We start from the raw sequence: 18636 nt of genomic DNA on the forward strand, positions 1-18636 counted from the left end.
GAGCTGGTCCTGTCCCCTCTCGCTTCCTCTCTTCTCTCTGACACACTCAGCTCCAGCCCTCCCAACCTCCCTCCAGTTCCTTGAACACATGGAGCAACAGTCCAGCCTCAGGGCCTTCTTTCTTGCTGTTCCCACTTCCAGGAACACTGTTCCCACAATCTCTCCTCGTGCCGCTCACAAGTCAAATGTCACAATTTCCTGGAAGACCTGTAGAATAGTGCCCACTTTGGCTCTGGAATCACTTGCTCCCCGCAACATGTTTTTTGCCTGTCTTGCTCCACATGAGTTTCAGCCCCATGGACCCTGTCCACACACGGTGGAGGCTCGGTAGATGCCTGCTGAGTGAGTAAGTGTTAGGTGTGATTCTTGTGAGGAGGTGAAGTCCCAGGGCCTTGGCAGTGCTCCCAGGCCTGAGCTAGGGTGAAGGGATGGTCCTTCTAGAAAGCCCCCTCTGCTTTCCTGGACTCCTGATCATAGAGCTCAGCCTCCCATCTATGCCAGGCCCCTCAGAGGTCTGTGAGGCCGTCCCAGGGCATTTTCTGTTCCCCAAATAAGACGAATTTACCAAGAGGGGAGGCAATAAAGGGGAAGAGGAACAGCTGTCTCTGTGTCCCCCAGCAGAGCGTCGGAGTCACGGGGGGACTGGGACCAGTGCTCAGGCTCTGATCCTGCCCAGCCTTATCTAGACAGGCCCTGCGTAGTGCCCAGCCTGTTATGAAGAAATGCAGCTCCCAAGGTGGGGCCTTTTCCCTCATGGGGGAAGGCAGGTCTGCAGGGTCCATTGGGGAAGTGGTGGCTGGAGCAGACAGACACCTGGCTCTGAGACTCAGCTCACAGATGGGTAACCCTGGACATGACCATGCTCCTCTCTGTGCCCTATTTACTCCCCTGTCAGAAATGCCTGTGGAACATTCTCTGATGCAATGGCAGGTACTCAGCCAAAGCTGGGCACTGTGTTCCAGGGCCCAAGACATGGGAGGTCTTGGCAAAGAGCAACAGGGGACCCGGAGAAATCTTGGAAGGCTTTATAGAGGAGGTATCCTTCATGCTTAAAGGCTACACTGAGTTCTGGAAGGCAGCTCAAGGCATTCCACTGGGGGGGACCCCCTCATGCTGAGGCTCTGAGGCATGGACATTCTTGAGTCATCAGTTGCTGGGGGTCATACGATATTCAGTGGAGAGCCTACCTCTTGCACTGTGTTCATTCCTATCATGTCCTTTTCTTTGTATATTCAGTGCACCAGTCTTCTTTATAGTAAATGTTTTCATTTGCCTTTTTTGCTTATGATGGGTGATGATGGTAAACAACATAGTCAATATTTTTATGTTGGTAAGTTTTCCTGCCTTATCTTTCATGGTCTTCCTTGTGCCAGGCTGTTCTTGTCACTTTATCTCAGGTCTTTGCTCTCCTGTGAACATGCTGGGTGCTTGGGAAATGCCTGAGACTCCAATTAAGTTGAAGCTTGAAAAATTACAGCTTTAAGAAAAATAGAGGCCACGGTGCCTTTGCTCACTGTGTACCTCCCCCTGAGGTTCCTTCCCATTCTTTCTATCTGTTCCTTCCTTCCTTCCTGCCTGGAGTGAGGTCCAGCCCAGGCCCTCAAGCGGCCCATGCCCCCTCTCTAGAGTGAGTTGGGGTTCAGGTATGTGGTGATGGGAGGCAGTGGGGAACCAGGAAATTTCCAGTTGGGCAACCTCCGTGCATTAACTTGATGAAACCCCATGAGATGATATCACTATTAATCCCATTTTACAAGTCAGAAGATGGGCTCAGAGAGGGTATATAACTTGCCCAAGGTCACACAGGAAGGGACAGAGATAGGATTTGAACCTAGGCTATTGCACCAACTCATACTTTTGTTTCCTTCTGACACTTCATTGCCCTTGGGATCAAGTCCAAGGTCATTAGTATGGTATCTGGCGCCTCTCAGGTCCTCAGTTTCTTCATCTGTCAGTGTCACTCCTTGGCCCCAGCGCCTACCCACACAGGACTTCTCTGTTAGTAGGATGATGACGCCCCTGTCTGTCTCTCTACACCTTCTTCAGCCCCAAATCCTTTAGGATGCTGGAATGTTGGGCTTGGAAGGGCCAGCCCCTGGGGTTGTAGATAGGAACAGGGAGGCTCAGAGGTGGGGAGAGCCTTGCCCAAGGCCCAGTGTGTGAGGAGCAGAGCCCCATGTGCACCATGGCCCATGGGATTCTAGGTGCTACTGACAGCACTGCGGTCCGTCTCGGGCTGGGCTTTCTCTTGTTGCTCCCTCCAGGAAGCCCCCTGCACCCCGACTGGGATAGCCTTCTGTCCTGGGCGCCGAGGGCTCTGACTGTGGCTCTGAGCCAGCCTTGTTGTGACTGCCGGTTTACTCACTATCTCCCTTGCTTGGCAGGACACCCCATGAGGACAGGCATTTGCTAGTCCATCCAAGTCACTGGTGCCCAGCTGAGCCCAGCCTGAGCAGGCCCTCAGGAAGGGCTGACTGTAAGAGGGAGGCCCAGAGAGGGACAGACACCGGCCCCGAGACCCTTTAGGTCCCACATGCTCCTGGGATGGGAGATTCTGGACAGGTCTCTAATGGCCACTTTAGCAGAGAGCTCCCAGGGGCCTCTGTCCTCGGCTACACCCAGAGGCCTGGGGCCAAGGACACCCTGTCTCCCTCCCGTCCCCACCTGCTGTAGAAGGATGTTCTCAAGATAAAAATACCCTCCAAAACATTCCCCAGTGTCTGGCATGACCTGTCGTCCATCCTGGGGGCCAGAAGCTCCTGCCCTGGCTTCACCTTGGGGCTCAGAAGGCAGATGTCCACTTCTGCTGGCCATTTGGCCCAGCTTGTCCCTGGATCAGAGTGTGTAGCCCTGTCACCAGGCCGTGGAGCAGGAGTGGCCTGAGGGTTGCCTGCAGTGGTGGCAGCAGCGTTTGCTGGGCACAGAGGAGGGAGGTGGCCAGGCTCCAGGCTCTGCCAGCTCCTGGTTCTCCTGCTTCCCGGACTCTTGGGGTGCATCTCGAGAGGGTCACATGGGACTGCATGGGAGGGCGAGGGATACATATGCCACCTTTCCATCCTCTCGGGAATCTCCATGTCTGCTCTCAGAGCCTGCAAGAGAACCTTCCAGAGAACCCTGGAGGGGCTGGCCCTTACCCCAGGTCTGCACCGGGACAGGGCCTCCCTTTGCTCCCCTGACTGTCCAGAGGTAGGTGGGCTGTACCTCTTTTGCAAACGGAGGAGGCTGAGGTTCAAGAAGGGCCCTTCTTGAGCTGGGGTCATCCAGGCCTTGGCTTAGGGAATCAGGGCTCACTGACACCCTCCGCCTCCCCCCCCCTCCCAGGGAGGACTGAGATCAGGGGTGGTGACAGCTGCCTCCTGCAGGGCCCTGCTGTTCCAGGCCCTGTGCCCAGAGCTCACCTCCCTCACCATACTGAATTGCATGGGCACATCCGCTGGGCCGGTGTCATCAGCCCATTTTGTGGAGGAGGAAGCTGGGCTTTAGGGAGGGGAAATGCTTTGACCTGTCCCCAGGCAGTTTCAGCCCTGGTCTTGGCTGACAGACTGGCACTGGCAGGGGGAAGTGGGGAAGCTTCAGGGTCCATCCAGGCCCTGCCCTCGCTGCCTGGCAGTTTGAGGGCCAGTCTGGCCAGTCTGGGCTTGGGCTGCTCCCATGTTATGTGCAAGCACCCCACCCCCCAACCGATCCAATCTGGGACCGTGCCAGATTGGATGAACTTTGGAGATTTGAATTCACATCATGGGCTGCTGTGGTCCTCTCAGGGCAGCAGGTGGAGCACTGGAGAGGGTGTCCAGAGACCTGAGCTCCTATCTCCAAACTGCCACTCACTCAGTGGCTTTGTGATCTTGGGCCAGTCACTTCTCTGCTCGGAGCCTCTGTTTCCCTGGAGGATGGGACTAATTTGCCCTCCTCACAGATGAGAACATGTGATTGGGTTTGTGGGTCTGGGGAAAGCCCTTTTGGGAACTAGGGCATCAGAAACAAGACTGAGAGAGCCTGGGGCTGGCCAGAGGACCAAACAGGCCCACAGAAAGTGGGGCAGGATGGACCGTCTCGCATCTTTCCCCCTAAAAGATTGCCCTGTGACAGTTCCTCTTTCAGAGTTCCAGCTCCAGGGGACTCAGGGCAAGTGATTTAACCTCTGTGAGCCCCAATTTCCCTGTCTGTGCAGCCGGGACAAGAAGCCCTCCCTCAAGGTGACACGGAATGTTGGAGTAACTGAAGACAGGAGTGGGCCCTCAGGCCAGGCACAGTGTCGGCCCATTCTAGGGGAAGGGCAAAGATCAGGGATTTGGGCACAAGTCTTTGCCATGGAGATTCCCAGTGTGATGTGGGTCTATGATAGAGCCTTCCTGGGCCTCAGTTTCCCCATCACTTCCAGGGTGTCGGGGCTAAGAGAGGAACCCTGCAGACCCACAGCTGCTGCTCAGGGAATGGTGAGGGATGGGGCAGCAGGGGCTGAGGACAGGGGGTCTTGAGATAAGAGCCTGGAAGGTGAAAAGGAACCAGAAGGACATTCCCTTATGGAGTGAGCAGAGGCCCAGAAGGGAGAAGTAAGCCACCCAAGGTCACACAGCTTGTGACCGGCAGAGGACTTGAACCCAGGTCTGTGCGCCTCTAAACCCATCGCTGTCACCTGCCCCAGGAGGCTTATGATGTGGGGGTGACTCACCACAGTGCCCTTGATCCCAGCCAGAAAAGCCAGTGTGACAGTGGACGGCAGCCAGCTCAGCTGTGAAGGGGTGGGGCTCTGTGGCCTCGGTGGCTGGGAGGTGGGGGAAGGTGAGTGGGCCTGCCTCTGGAAGCTCACGGAGGGCCCTCTCACCACACTGCCCTCCCATCCACACAGCACGGTGGGGAGAAAAGCAGGGGCCTCTTTGACAGTGGGAAAAGTGAGGCTTCTGGGTTGCTGGGACGACATAGGGTGTGTGTATGCCCAAGGCAAGTGTCTGACAGGTTACCAACATGCACCGATCCGTAGAGACATTTATGCACCCATGCACTCATCTGTAAATTCATCTGTCCCGCTCACCACGCCACTGCATCCATCCACCCATGCATGCATTCACCTGCTCCTCTCCCCACCTACTCATCCGTCTGTCTAGCATCCGCCATCCACACGCCCGCCCACCCATCTGTCCATCTGTAATCCACCACACACCCACACACGCACCCATAATCCACCCACCCACCCATCTGTCCATAATCCAGCCATAGACACACCCACCTACCTACCCATCATCCATTCATCTATCCATGATCCATCCATCCATCTGTCCTTCTGTCCATCCGTGCTTGAACCCTGTGGTTGGCACTGGGAAGGCTCTGCAGGTGGTGCCCAGGAGCATAGGTTAGGGACCGAAGTTCCTCGGTGACCTTGGGGAAATTACTGCACGGCCCACCTCTCTGGAATGAGAACAGGGATGGTTCCAGCCCTGTGGCGTTGTTGTGAGGATAACATGAGCTAAAGTCCCTGCGACACCTACCACAGTGTCTGGCAATCAGTGGGCACTCCGTAATTAGCAGCTGTAATTTTCCCCGGGGACCCATCCAGTTCTGCCCTCCACTGGTTCGGAACGGTTTCATAGACAGACTCGCAAGCTGCGAAGGTTTGGGTGTCAGAGGTGTGGGTCCCACCTCCCACGGGACCCCGAGGGAAGCAGCAGAAATGTGGGTTTAGGTGGAAATCTCAGACTTTGGAGCCATTGTGAGGAGAGCAGCACCATCTATAGTAATTCGGCTTTGCTCTGTTAACTTTAGGGTCCTGCAGCGACTGATTCCTCTCCAGCTGGGGCCTGGGAAATGGCAGCTGCTGCTGACACAGCCTTGAAGACAGCCGCTTGCCTGCTCAGCACCGTGACTTAGAAGATAGGAATCAAGAGGTAAATGGAGGTCACCGATGGGCATCGATCCATCTAGCCATCCGGCAAGCAGACACTCATCTGTCTACTTACCTGTCCCTCTCCCCTCCAGCCGCTCCGTAACCCGCTGTCGGCCTAGCTCCGCACACCCCCCACCCATCTGCCGTCCGCCCACCTGCGCACTCACCTACCCAGCGCATCCAGCCGTCTTTCCTTCCACGTATTCACCCATTTCCCGGCCAGTCACCCACCATCCCAGCCACTCATCCGTGCACCCAAATACCACTGTGTCCTTCCATCCACCACCCATCCATCTGGCCGTCCATCTGTCTGCTCATCTGCCTGCCCGCCCACCCGTCCATCTCTTCATCCAGCCACTAAGCCATCCACCCAAGTCACTGAATTATTTTCTGTCCGCCGAACCCGTCCATCTTCCTGGCTACCACCCATCCGCCCGTCCACCCATCAGTCCCGTGTCTTCATCATCTCCCTGACCGCCCACCTGTGCACCTGTCTTTCACCTCATACAACGGTCCATCGCGTTCCTCATCCATCTGCTTCTCCGCCGCGCGTTCCCTCCTCCCTTCGTCTGGTCGGAGAGTGTTTCCTCTGAGCCAGGCCTGCTCCAGCCTCTCCAGGCCCCCGAGGTTGGCCAGCGACGCGGCCTGGGCCAGGGCAACTCTCACACCAGGTAGAAGGTGGCTTCCGGCCGTGACAGCAAGAGCCTGGGGCCGGAGGATCTGGAAAGGTTCTGCAGTTCCTCTGACCCCTGACAGAAGGGAGGAGTCTGAAGATTCCCTTTAGCGATGATCTGGGGGTCGGAGAACGTGGGGCAGAGGGGCACCACAGCATAACCCATTAGAGGCCTGCTGGTGTGTCCAGACAGCCGTGGCCTGGACTGGAGGGGGGATGTAGGTGATTAGATGGCGGACAGCTTTGAGCAATCAGGACCTGCTGAGGGAGTGGGGACGGAGGCTGGAGGAGAGGGGTGACCAGGCTTTCGGCTCAGACGACCGGGGAAGTGGTCAGGTTGCCAAATGACCCTAGGAGGAGGGACAGGAGAAGGGGGAGAAGGAGGTGGGAGGACCCGGAGAAAGGGGGAGCGTAAGGATGAGAAGGGGCAGGAGGAGGGGGAGGGGAGAGGACAGGGAGGGGCAGGACGGGGACAATGAGGGGGAGGAGGAGGGAACAGGAGGAGGGCAGAGGTTTGGGAGAGGAGGAGGAGCCCCACTGGCCAGTGGTGCTGGGGGACTTCTGGGAGAGGAGGCTTGGGTCTGGGGAGGCGGTGTAGACCAGGCACCCAGAGTACGCTTGTCGGGGGCAGGGAGCTGCCCCCTCCAGGAAGCCTGCTCTGGGAGCGCTCGTTCCCTAGCCCTTCTGATGTGGGAGCCGAGAGCAGGCCAGCGGCCGGAGAGAGCTTTCGGGCTAAAAGCCTAGTGTCAGTGGTTGGAAATGGAGCAGGCAGGCCCTGAGGTGGTGAGGGCCCGGCGTGCAGGGGGACCAGTGACCATCTCCACTGTCCTACTAGTCTGGCTATTTCTCTCCTTGCACCCAGCGTGGGGCTTGGCCCAGAAAACCTGCACTGAGTAGACTCTGAATGTGTGTAGGCCGTGGTGTGCACTGCAGGCAAAGGCGGTCTGTGCTCTGGAGAGGGGAAGGGAAATTGGCCTGGAAGGGGCCAAGGAGATGGTCGTCTTCTTCCCCAGTGTGAGAATGAAACGGTGCTCCCAGCCCTCCGGCTCCGCTCCACACCAACCTCCGCCTCCTCAAGGGCCCCTGGGTAGCCCCCTCGTTCCCTGGTGCCGCCCCCCCGCCCCAACCAGCAGGCACTAGGCCCTGGCTGTGCATTACCTGCGCCCGCCTGGCCCCAGCTCTCACTTCCTGTGTGACAGAGTCCCAGAGCCCTGGTCGAGCCCCAGTCTCTTTGTAGGCTTTGATCACAAGGTAGTGAGTGCCCCATCCCATGATGTTCCAAGCATGCGCCCTGGGTCAGGGGCACCTGTCAGGGGCTCACCTCTGCTTTCAGTGCCGAGATTCGGGACTGTCTGTCTGTCTTACCGGCACACGGTTCGGGGCCTGAAGGACTGAGACGGGAACTCAGTGTCAGGCTTACGGTCTGACCCTGGGGCCTGGGGGCGACGGGGGTCGGTTTCTCTTCCACCTTCTAGACTGGGAACTTGCTTCTTAGGGGCCATGTGACCCCGGGCAAGTGACTCAGTCTGAGCTTCAGTTTCTTCATCTGGAAAATGGGGATAATAGTCATAAGGTTGTTGCAGGGATTAAGTGAGGTCACTGGGGCTCCTCGAACCAGGCCAGGCACGCAGAGAGCCTGGAAGGGGCCAAGGAGATGGTCAGTGCGCACTGGTCAGTGCACTCCTGCCTCTGAAGCACTCCGGCCAGATGAAAGGCTTGGGCGGGGGGGCTTCAGCTCCTCCCGCTCTTGTAGCTAGTGCTTTCTTGACATCTGAGACTGGGGCCCCCGCCTTGCCCTCTTTCTCTGCCGGATGTTGCCGAAACCTGAGGTGCCCAGAGCCTCAGGGGACAGGCATGGGGTGTCCTACTCCATCCGGAGGCACCTCCCAGTGACTTCGGGGCCCCACCTTTGGGTCATGTGCCTCTCTAAAAGCTCCCAGCCCTGGCCCTGTTGTGCTCCAAACGCCCCGGTGGCTGGGAGTCTGTCTGTGTCCACAGATCTGTGGCCGGCAGAGAAGTGGGCTCAAGAGACAACAGGGCTGGGGACAGCTTCTCCGTCTCCCAGAGGTGTCTGGGTCTGCGCACTGCACCGTCCCCTTCTCTGCCTGCTGGACTTGCCTCGCTACCCACCTTCAGTGTCGAAGTCATCTCGTCTAGCTAAGGTAGCTCACCCCGGGGCCTCTCTCCCGCTTCCCTCCAGAGAACACCTCGGGTCCCCACTGGGTGACCTGGGCATCTACCAACAGTGATCCTAACCCTTGCTTTTACTGTCTCATCCAAGCCCACAAACTGCTCTGTGACTGGGACAGGTCTCAGCCTCAGTTCTCAATCTATGAAATGGGAAGCCAGTCTCCTTACTTGCTGAGGCCTCTGGTAGCAAAACAAATCTAATAACATTTCTTTTCTGATCTAACTGTATGCATCACTGAGCAAGAGTGTAGGCAACCAGCCTACATATTCCTGGTTGGGGATGTTGTCCCACATTTCTTAAATAGAGTCTTTAAAGATGTCAAGGCTGCATGACCTTCTTGCCACACCTGTGTTTGTCTATGTGGAGTGTCCTTGGGACGATTGTCAAGTTTGTGGTGCTGGGGTTTTTACTCATGGGTCCTCTTCCGGATCTTTCTTTGTGGAGCTGCATTCACCAAGAGCCTGGGAGGGACTCCCCACACCCCTAGCGTCACATGCACACACACACGCACACGTACACGCACACACATACATATACACACATGGCAGGATGGGGCCATGGGAAGCTGAGGACTGGACCAATACCTGGAGCTCCAACTCTGTCTCTAAACCTTAGTTTCTGGTGACTTTGGACAGTGACTCTGCTCATAGTCTCAGTTGTTAGCTGAGAAACAAAGGAGCGAGTGTGAACGTGAACCTGTTGATTTTCTGTGTGGTTTGAGAAGGAACATCAACAGAAGAGGGGTTTCCCAAGCCTGCGTGACACAGTCTGGGTGGGTCCCAGGTGCCCAGCCCAGGGAGAAACACCAGGAGTCACCGCAGTTCGCATCCCGGCCTGGGAGCTGGCCAGGTGTGGGGCTCCCCAGCTGATGGTAGCAGAGCGTCAGGCTGGGCTCTCTGGCCTTTGATTCTTCTGATTCTGTCCCTTGCAGGACTCGAGCTGCTCAGAGCCCCTGTTGGAGCAGCCATGACCCGCTGGACGTCCCTCCCGGCATCCAGGCCACATAAACCTGCCCCCTGCGGTCCAGTGGCCTGCCGCCAGCATCTAAGTGCCCGGGCCCTGGCCTCCTCAGCCTGGAGGGCCCAGGAATCTGGGGTCAAGCCATCTTCTCGGCGCAGTACCCGGGGTCCCCACCACCCCCGGCTCCCTGCCTCCTGGCCCAGGCAGAAGCAGCATCCACCATCACAGTCCCAGGCCTCAGCTCCTCAGACCTATGGTGAGGTGGTCAGCGGAGTAGCCGCGGGGGGCGGTGGCAGTGTGAGAAGAGGCCCCCGCAGAGCCTGACGTGCCGGCAGGAGACCTCACATAAGCTAGATTGGTTCGAATTTCGGCTCTCTTGCTTATTGGCTGTGTGGCTTTGGGGAAGTCAGTTAACCTCTCTGAATCTCCATTCATGGCAGAAGCAATGATGGCAGCCACCTTCTTGGGGTTTTGCAAGGATAATCTAAGACCATTTGCTAATGTGTCTGGCCTGCTTTCTCCGCAGTTTGAGGAGTGGGCCGTAAGGACCGTGAGTGTTACATACGAGCCCACTCTGGGGATTCAGAAGCATCTGGCAACGGAGACAGACCCTAGGAGGGATGTGCAGCCTGGCTGCTCATGTGCACTTCTCCCTCACCTGTCTCCCAGGTGTTTGAAGCAGAGGTCAGATGTTGCGCTCCCTCCGAGGCCCTGGCTGCACCTGGCCACACAGACAGGGGCTAAATCCCAGTGTTGCCTCCCCCTGGCTGAGTCGCTTCCAGTTTCTGGGTTTCTGGTGGGTGCTCAGCCACCTGCCTTTGCTTCTGGAATGGCTTCCCTGGGACCTTCTTATCTGGGGCCTCATTGTCTTCTGGGCACTTGAGGGCTCCCAGCCTTGTCTAACAGTGGCCTCCTGGTGTGATCAGGTGGGGATTTGGGGTGGATGGGGTCCCCAGTGGTGGAGGGGAGTATGCCCGATTCAGCATCCTGGCCAGGCCAGTCGGCCAGAGTTCTCCCCCTCCTTCCAGCTCAGCCCTGCTGAGCCAGGCTGAGGGCCTGAGCACCTGCAGCCCTGACACTAAGGGCTAGATGGCCTCAGTGCCCACAGGGCCAGGCAGCACCATGGTCTCTGGCCTGCAGGTGCCTCGGCCTGGCACCAATAGGCTAGCCCGGAGCCGGCGAGGCCCTGGGGGAGGGGCCACTGCCGGCCCATCTGGGAGCTGAACACGGGCTATGGGCCTGAGAGCAGTGTGTCCGGCTGCAGGGGTCATGCCGTGGGACATGCCTGAGACAGCTTGGTGTGCGTATGTGTGCGACAAGCCCACCAAGTGCTCCCCTGAATGGGCCAAGGACAGTGGCACTCTGAGTGTTCCCTACATGCTGTCATTTAGAGCTAAGAAAGGCAGTGATGGGAAAGGCCACTGGGATGGGGTCAGTCAGTGACCCCTCTGGGCACTGACCCGTGGACCCCCTCCTAGTTATGGATGGAGGCTGTGGTATATGGGCGCTGAGAGTGGGTGCCGTGGGGCACAGGGCTCGAGCATCAGGAGGGTATCCTTGAGGCCAGGCTCTGCTCGAGGCCCGGGGGTGAGACAGCAGTGAACCACAGCAAACTCACGATGCTCAGGAGGCCAGTGGTCTCACGGTGGGATCGGTGGGTGAGACCCCAGGCCTGTCCTTCCGGTTACTGTTACTACTGTTACGGTGTCAGAGGTCAGTGCTTTGGGGTTACCGTGAGGACCTGGGTGAGGGGTTACAGTCTCCCATGGGTTCAGGAAGCTGCTCCTGGGCACGGAGGCCAGGGACTGAGGGAGCTAAGGCAGCGGGAGGGTGTCCGGGCCGAGAGTGTGAGGGCCCATCCTGAGGAGCAGCGCACAGGCTGGGCGCTGCAGCCGGTGAGCGAGGAGCCTGGGCCTGAGAGCTGAGGGGCCCCGAGCTCCATTCACGCGGGCCTCGCAGGTGCCAGCAGAGACCGGCTTTGAGCAGAGGACAGCCAGGCTCCCCCGCTGCCTCTGAACTGGGGTGGGGGCCGGAGCACAAAGGCTGGTGAGGCGGCTGCCCTGCTGGTCCGGGTGGGTGATGACGGGGACTCAGGCCACGGCGGTGGGAGAAGAGGTAGGATCATAAATACACTTTGGAAGTGGAGCCTTTGGTAGGGGGGCGCTCACATGGGCTGAGGATGAAGCCAAGGCTTTTGCCCAGAGCTCCTGGGAGGCTCCAGGTCTGTTTTCCAAGCCGAGAAGGAGGGTGAGGGGCTGGCTGAGGAGGGAAGATGGAGAGCTCGGTGGGGGGTGAGTTAGGGCGCAGACAGCCGCCCACCAAGGCCAAGGGCCCCGGGTAGGGGCATAAGCCTGCGCCAGGCTGGCCTGTTCCGCCAGCCCCTCTGTCTTCTCTGTTGCAGGAGCCGCCCCCCGTGGAGCCAGCCCGGGGGCGAGCCAGGGCCCCCCCATCCCCGGGATGACCTCGGCTGGCAGGGCCAACCCCTACAGTATCGTGTCATCAGAGGAGGACGGGCTGCACCTGGTCACCATGTCAGGGGCCAACGGCTTCGGCAACGGCAAGGTGCACACGCGGCGCCGGTGCCGGAACCGCTTCGTCAAGAAGAACGGCCAGTGCAACATCGAGTTCGCCAACATGGATGAGAAGTCGCAGCGCTACCTCGCTGACATGTTCACCACCTGCGTGGACATCCGCTGGCGCTACATGCTGCTCATCTTCTCGCTGGCCTTCCTCGCCTCCTGGCTCCTGTTCGGCGTCATCTTTTGGGTCATCGCCGTGGCGCACGGCGACCTGGAGCCAGCCGAGGGCCGTGGCCGCACGCCCTGCGTGATGCAGGTGCACGGCTTCATGGCAGCCTTCCTCTTCTCCATCGAGACGCAGACCACCATCGGCTACGGGCTGCGCTGTGTGACGGAGGAGTGCCCAGTGGCCGTGTTCATGGTGGTGGCGCAGTCCATCGTGGGCTGCATCATCGACTCCTTCATGATCGGCGCCATCATGGCCAAGATGGCTCGGCCCAAGAAGCGGGCGCAGACGCTGCTGTTCAGCCACAATGCGGTGGTGGCCCTGCGCGACGGCAAGCTCTGCCTCATGTGGCGCGTGGGCAACCTGCGCAAGAGCCACATCGTGGAGGCGCATGTGCGGGCCCAGCTCATCAAGCCGCGGGTCACCGAGGAGGGCGAGTACATCCCGCTGGACCAGATCGACATCGACGTTGGCTTCGACAAGGGCCTCGATCGCATCTTCCTCGTGTCTCCCATCACCATCCTGCATGAGATTGACGAGGCCAGCCCGCTGTTTGGCATCAGCCGGCAGGACTTGGAGACGGATGACTTCGAAATCGTGGTCATCCTGGAGGGCATGGTGGAGGCCACGGCCATGACCACGCAGGCCCGCAGCTCCTACCTGGCCAATGAGATCCTGTGGGGCCACCGTTTCGAGCCTGTCCTCTTCGAGGAGAAGAACCAGTACAAGATCGACTACTCCCACTTCCATAAGACCTACGAGGTGCCCTCCACACCCCGCTGCAGCGCCAAGGACCTGGTGGAGAACAAATTCCTGCTGCCCAGTGCCAACTCCTTCTGTTACGAGAACGAGCTGGCTTTCCTGAGCCGCGATGAGGAAGACGAAGCAGATGGAGACCAGGATGGCCACAGCCCCCAGGTCCGGCATGACTTTGACAGACCTCAGGCCGGTGGTGGCGGCCTCGAGCAGCGGCCTTACAGACGGGAGTCAGAGATCTGAGCCACCATGGGCCAAGGTGCAGCATCCGCCCCGCCAGGGAAAGGCCCGGTGTCCCTCCAGGGCCCTGGGTTTGAGCAGAACGGGCCAGGTGCCCCGGTTGCAGACTCAGTAGCGTTTTAGATGTTTTATGTTTCTTCGCAGTGGCCTGGGAAGGTTGGCGGGAGAATGGGCGACCGAAGTGGGCCGCCGCAGGCCTCAGAGGCCGGAGCAGGTGCAGGGAGGTAGCCTCTTGGGGTCCAGGCCAGGATCCAGGGGCTTCTGTCTGAGGCTAGAACTGCGGCCTGCCTGGTGGTGGCTCAGTGGCCATCCAGCCTCTGTGGGTGAAGGCTGGCAGGCTGCAGGGCACCTCGCTGGTTTTTAACTTGGGGAGAAACACTGGTTTTGGCTTTCTCAACCGTAGCTTGAGTAAGACTGTTTACAAAAAAAAAAAAAAATTAACACGTGATTGACAAAAAAAAATTAATTTCTGGGGATTATAAAAATGGACAGTGAGAATTCCATTGGTCTGCCGAGATGCAGGCATTCGATGGGGGCTCCACGAGGTTCCCCAAGGCTGGACAGGCCTCTCTTCCATGAAGGCCGAGTGTGCCGGGCGGCGACGTCCGCACGTGCAAGCGCGGGGCTCATCTGTAGTTCCTTCTGCTCATGGGCGGATTAGATGATATTTGTGATGGAAAAATCAAGACCATGTTAATGATCATAATAAAAGCTTTCCAGAGTCACAGAGATGGGGGTAGGGGCTGGGAAAAAAACTAGTTTGAGCTTTTTGAGTTTGACTTTTGTACCTTAGAGGTGCGTCTCAGGGCTGGGTATGGGACCTGCCTGCCATGGAGGGTCCGCTCTCCCCACCCCCACCGGATTTTCCTGTTTTACTTCTCTCCTTTTCTGCCCGATAGCCTCCACCCTTTCCGCAGTGAGGGACGCTTGGAAAATGTTGGAGTAGATGCTCCGTGGGAAGGGAGGGCGTGTTCCCAGACGCCCAGGAAGCAGATTGGCCTTATTCCCACGGGACCCCAGTGTGAGTCGTGCCTTAGAGACCCCAGGTGGGCCAGCCCCAGTTGTTTCTGTTTTTCTCAGACTTGCGGGTCCTCCCAGCGGCCCCCGATTCCACCACGAAGTCCGCACCAGCCTGTGTGTCTACAGAGGCGGGCTGTCTTGGCCCGCTCTCTGCACCTGGGGCAGCCTAGGTGAGTGCGGGGGCGTCCCAGCCAGGCTGTCCGCTGAAGGGCGGAGGAATGATCTTAGAAGAGGTGTGCAGTTGTCAGCCAAGATGACCGGGAGTGGCGCTTGCATCCTGGCAGCCTCATCAGGAAGAAGTTTGCAGCTATTGGCTCTGCTGGCCCGGAAGCAGGCCCCTGGGCCACGGGCTGCCCAGCGTGGGCTTGCTCTTGGTAGAGGACACAGCTGGCGGGGATGAAGCGGGCCAGGCCCTTCCCAGGACAGCTAAGAATTTTGTCCTCTCGAATGACCAGGCCTGTAAGGAAGTCCTTAATTAGAAAGCCCGTTTGTGTCTCCCCGGCCTGCCAGCCTCGGCCACCCCAAGCCGTGCCCTCCAAGACAGCTAGGCACCCAGGACCCTGGCCCAAGTGGGGAAACTGAGGCAGACCGCAAGGTCACGAAGTCGGTGGGTGGGTCTTGGGAGTCCGGGGGAGGCCAGGGGCCTGGGGTGAGGGCTCTTGCCTCTCCCCTCCTCTTCTACCCATCCCCAGGGCAGCTGGAGACCTGGCCTGAGGTCGGAGGCCTTGGAGGGTCTGGGCATGAGCTATTGGTTCCCACCCATAGACACCCCGGGTCCGTGCCCTGAGGGATGCCTGACTCCCAGCGTCCTGCCCTAGCCTTAGGCCCCAGCCTCATTTCCCGCTGGGGTGCTTCAGGCCGCGGAGGTAGCTCTTTCCTCTCAGGATCTGCTGGAGGGGTCTCAGCTCCTTCCCAGCCCAGGGCCTGGCTTCCAGCCCTGAGCCTGGCTGGCTTTCTCCATTTCAGCTCTGGGGGGCAAGGGTAGAGTTGATATGGGAGGGCTCACCTGCCCGCCCCCTCCCAGACTGTCAGGCTGAACTGGGGAGGGATGAGGTGGCCCCAGTCACTTGGGGCCGGCACAGGGGCCTGTGTTCTGCTCTGCCTGGCCGCAGGAGAGCCTTACAGGGCAGGGTGGGGCAGGCTTCCACTGCTACCATCTGGAGCAGAGCCCAGAGCCTCTGGGTCCCCCGAGGCCCCTGCCACCTCAGTGGCTTTTGGTGCACCTCCTCTCAGGCCTGTCCCCCTCCCAGGCCCACGCTGGATGGTTCAGCCCCAGACCCTGCGGGAGAGCAGCCCTGAGCTGCCTTTCATCTCTCGCCAAAGGCAGATGCTGCGTTTTCAAACTCTTCTGCCCTCTTTTTTTTTTCCCCTTCCCTGTATTTATTTATTTATTTATTGCTTGTGCTAAAGACCAAAATAGTCTCCCTCTTTAGTGCACTTGAAACGGGAGGGTGGATGGGAGGAGCCGTGTGTGTGCAGAGCAAGGATTCCGTTGTTTCTGAGGAGTGTGTGCTGGAGGGGGTGTGTGTGTCTTTGTATGTGTGAGTGTGTGTGTGCATGCATGTGTGTGTGTGTAGAGCACCAACCCTCTGAGTATTCCACATGCTATGTGTGGTGCGTGTGCTGAGCACAGGTGAGTGGGGAGCATTTGTGCACCTGGGTGTGTGTGTTGGGTGTGCGTGTGAGTGTACATGATGTCTGGTCTGTGTGCTGTGCAGGCGTGTCTAGCCATATACTCCCTCCCTCGCCCACCCAGGCACTGGGATTTCCAAGAAGTTTCTCGACAGCCAGCTCCAGGAGGTGTGGAGGTTGGAGTGGGCCAAGAACATGGCCGCTGGTGCCCTCCTCCCTGACACCCTGAGCTGCTTACGTGGGAAAGGGGCTGTGCTGGCGGTGTGTGTGTGTGTGTGTGTGTGTGTGTGTGTATGTGTGTGTATGTGAGCACCAAGCGTGTGGCATCACATGTGCCATCATCTCATCTCTGTACAAGTGTATGTGTGCAATTATAGCTTTTCCTGAGTGCACGAGCGTGTGGACCCACAGTTTGTGGGAGTGCTGTGCAGGTGTGTGCCCATGAGGATCTCCCTGTGTGTGTGTGAGTCTGGGCTGATGACATATATGCTGTATGTATGTATGTATAGGTACACACATGCATAGCTCTCTGTGTATTTGTCCAAAGGCGCGTGTGTGTGATTGTGTGTTTTATATGCGGGTTTGGTGTACTGTTCTCCAGGCTATGGGGCCAGGCACACAGGGTGCAGGACGGACACCGGCTGTGACCATGGGCACGGCTGAACCCAGCAGTCCCGCTGGCCCTGTGCCCTTATTATGTCCACACGGGAATGTGTGGAATGTGTGTGCCGCCATGAGGCTTTTGTGCACGTGGACACAAGGTCCTATCTGCGTGTGTGGTTGAGTTCTGCGTACAGACGGCGTCTGCATGTGTGTGTGTCCCCGTGAACACGCAGGTGCACATGGTGCATTTGGTGCATAGGGCTGGTGCCTGCCTACTGGGGGCTGTATGCATGGGCGCGTGGGAGCACATGCGGGTCCCAGGAGTGTGTGCACACGAACGTCTGTGGAAGTGGTGTGTCCGCGTGCACGCCTGCGCTTGCTGCTTGGGACATGGTGGCCGCCCCCCGTGACCTGCTGGTGCTGTGCCCCCTGGTCCCTGCCTGCCTGAGGGTCCTGGTGGGGTCTGGGGGCCGGGAGCGGGGGCCTGATGGGAAGGAGGCCCCTGCACAGGGGTGTCTGCCCTGCGTGAGGTCATAGAATGTCAAATCTATTTTAAATGGTGAAACTGGAGAATTTTCATGTTATTTTCAATACATAGCAGTATCTAAAGACATAGGCCATGAGACTAGACCACATTAAATGCATTTTGATCTCTTTGAGTGCCACCGTGTGGAGATGTGTGTTTGAAAATCCCTGCCTGGCGTTCTTGGGCTCGGTCAGCCCACTGTGACCCAGAGCCTGGGGGGCCATGGTGGGGGTGGGTCCGGTGGGAGCCCTGGGACAGAGGACAGAGCCCCACCCGCTTGCAGACCCCAGCAAGTTCTTCCAGCTGGGACACGCCCCCGCGGGCCCCTGTGACCGCACACCCTCTCCCGCACAGGCCCTGAAGTGCGCCCTCCCACCTCCTCATGCTGGATGTGATACTTTCCCAGCTGTGTGACCTTGGCCACTTCCGTGTCCTCCCTGGGCCCACACGTCCCCCTTTTACTTCCTTCTGCTGAGATTCAGGGCACGCGTCCGCATGCGGCTGTGTGCTGTGTGTGGGAGGGCGGCCGCTCTTTCCGAGGACGCCATTGCGGGAGACCCCCGCCAGCAGCCCTGGTTCTCACCACGGTGACAGGACAGAAAGCCGCGGCGGGCAGGCAGAGGGCCTGCGGACCCCTACTCCAGCCTTGCACAGTGACAGGGAGGAATCGGAGTGGTGCTCTCCCTGGCGAGGCCGGGGTGAGGAAGCCACAGGGCAGACAGGGGCCGCCGATAGGGACAAGAGGACACGCAGGGAGGAAGACATGCGAGGCCCATCTAGGGGAAAGGAGAATTTTATCTGTACCAAGCGCTCAGTCTCTGGGGTGTCAGTGGCCTTCTGGCCGAGGCCCACAGGGAGAAAATTTCTTTCCTTTGCCCCAGCTCATTCCTTCACTGGAGAACTTCTCTGCATCAGAGAAGGACCCCAGGGATGCTTCATTCTGTAGGATTCAGGGGATGATTCAGGATAAGGAGCTCAGGCAGAGGTGCCACGCAGGAATGAAGGACAGGAAGTCGGGAGGGGCCGGGGGGCAGGTCACAAAGGCTTCTTGGAGGTTGTTCGTCTGGGCTGAACCTGGAGACAGGAAGGCCCTGAAGGTAGTTGGCTTGATCTAGGGGTGGGGGTGGGGATCCCTGCTCCTAGTCCCAGAGCCCTTCTAGATACCCCAATACTGGAGTCTAAGCCAGCTGGGGTCAATGAGCTATGGCCTCCCCAGTCCCCAGAGCACTAGTTCCTGTAGACAGGTGTGGGGCCCCAGTCAGCACAGGATAAATGTCTATGACTCCAATCAGGCGGCACTGGAGTTCAGCAGTCTTGAGGTACCTGTTGTCCTGCTTGTGACCCTCAGTCAGACCCCAGGTCACTCTCTTGCTTGGTGACCTGTACTGGGTTCCTTTTCCCCTGTGCTC

The 18636-nt window shown here is 58.7% G+C and overlaps 1 protein-coding gene across 1 annotated transcript in view; it reads left to right on the top strand.

Moving 5' to 3' along the window:
* Positions 1-17360, top strand: part of KCNJ12 (potassium inwardly rectifying channel subfamily J member 12) — a 43068-nt gene extending 25708 nt beyond the window's left edge. Inside the window, exons 2-3 of the mRNA XM_059380614.1 lie at positions 5761-5882; positions 12107-17360. Of these exons, the coding sequence (XP_059236597.1) occupies positions 12163-13449 (1287 nt within the window). The 5' untranslated portion in view covers positions 5761-5882; positions 12107-12162 and the 3' untranslated portion in view covers positions 13450-17360. The remainder of the gene's footprint in view (positions 1-5760; positions 5883-12106) is intronic.
* The last annotated feature ends 1276 nt before the right edge of the window (positions 17361-18636 follow it).

The sequence above is a fragment of the Mustela nigripes genome, chromosome 16 (genome assembly GCF_022355385.1).
Source record: "Mustela nigripes isolate SB6536 chromosome 16, MUSNIG.SB6536, whole genome shotgun sequence".
In the NCBI taxonomy this organism is placed as follows: Eukaryota; Metazoa; Chordata; class Mammalia; order Carnivora; family Mustelidae; genus Mustela; species Mustela nigripes.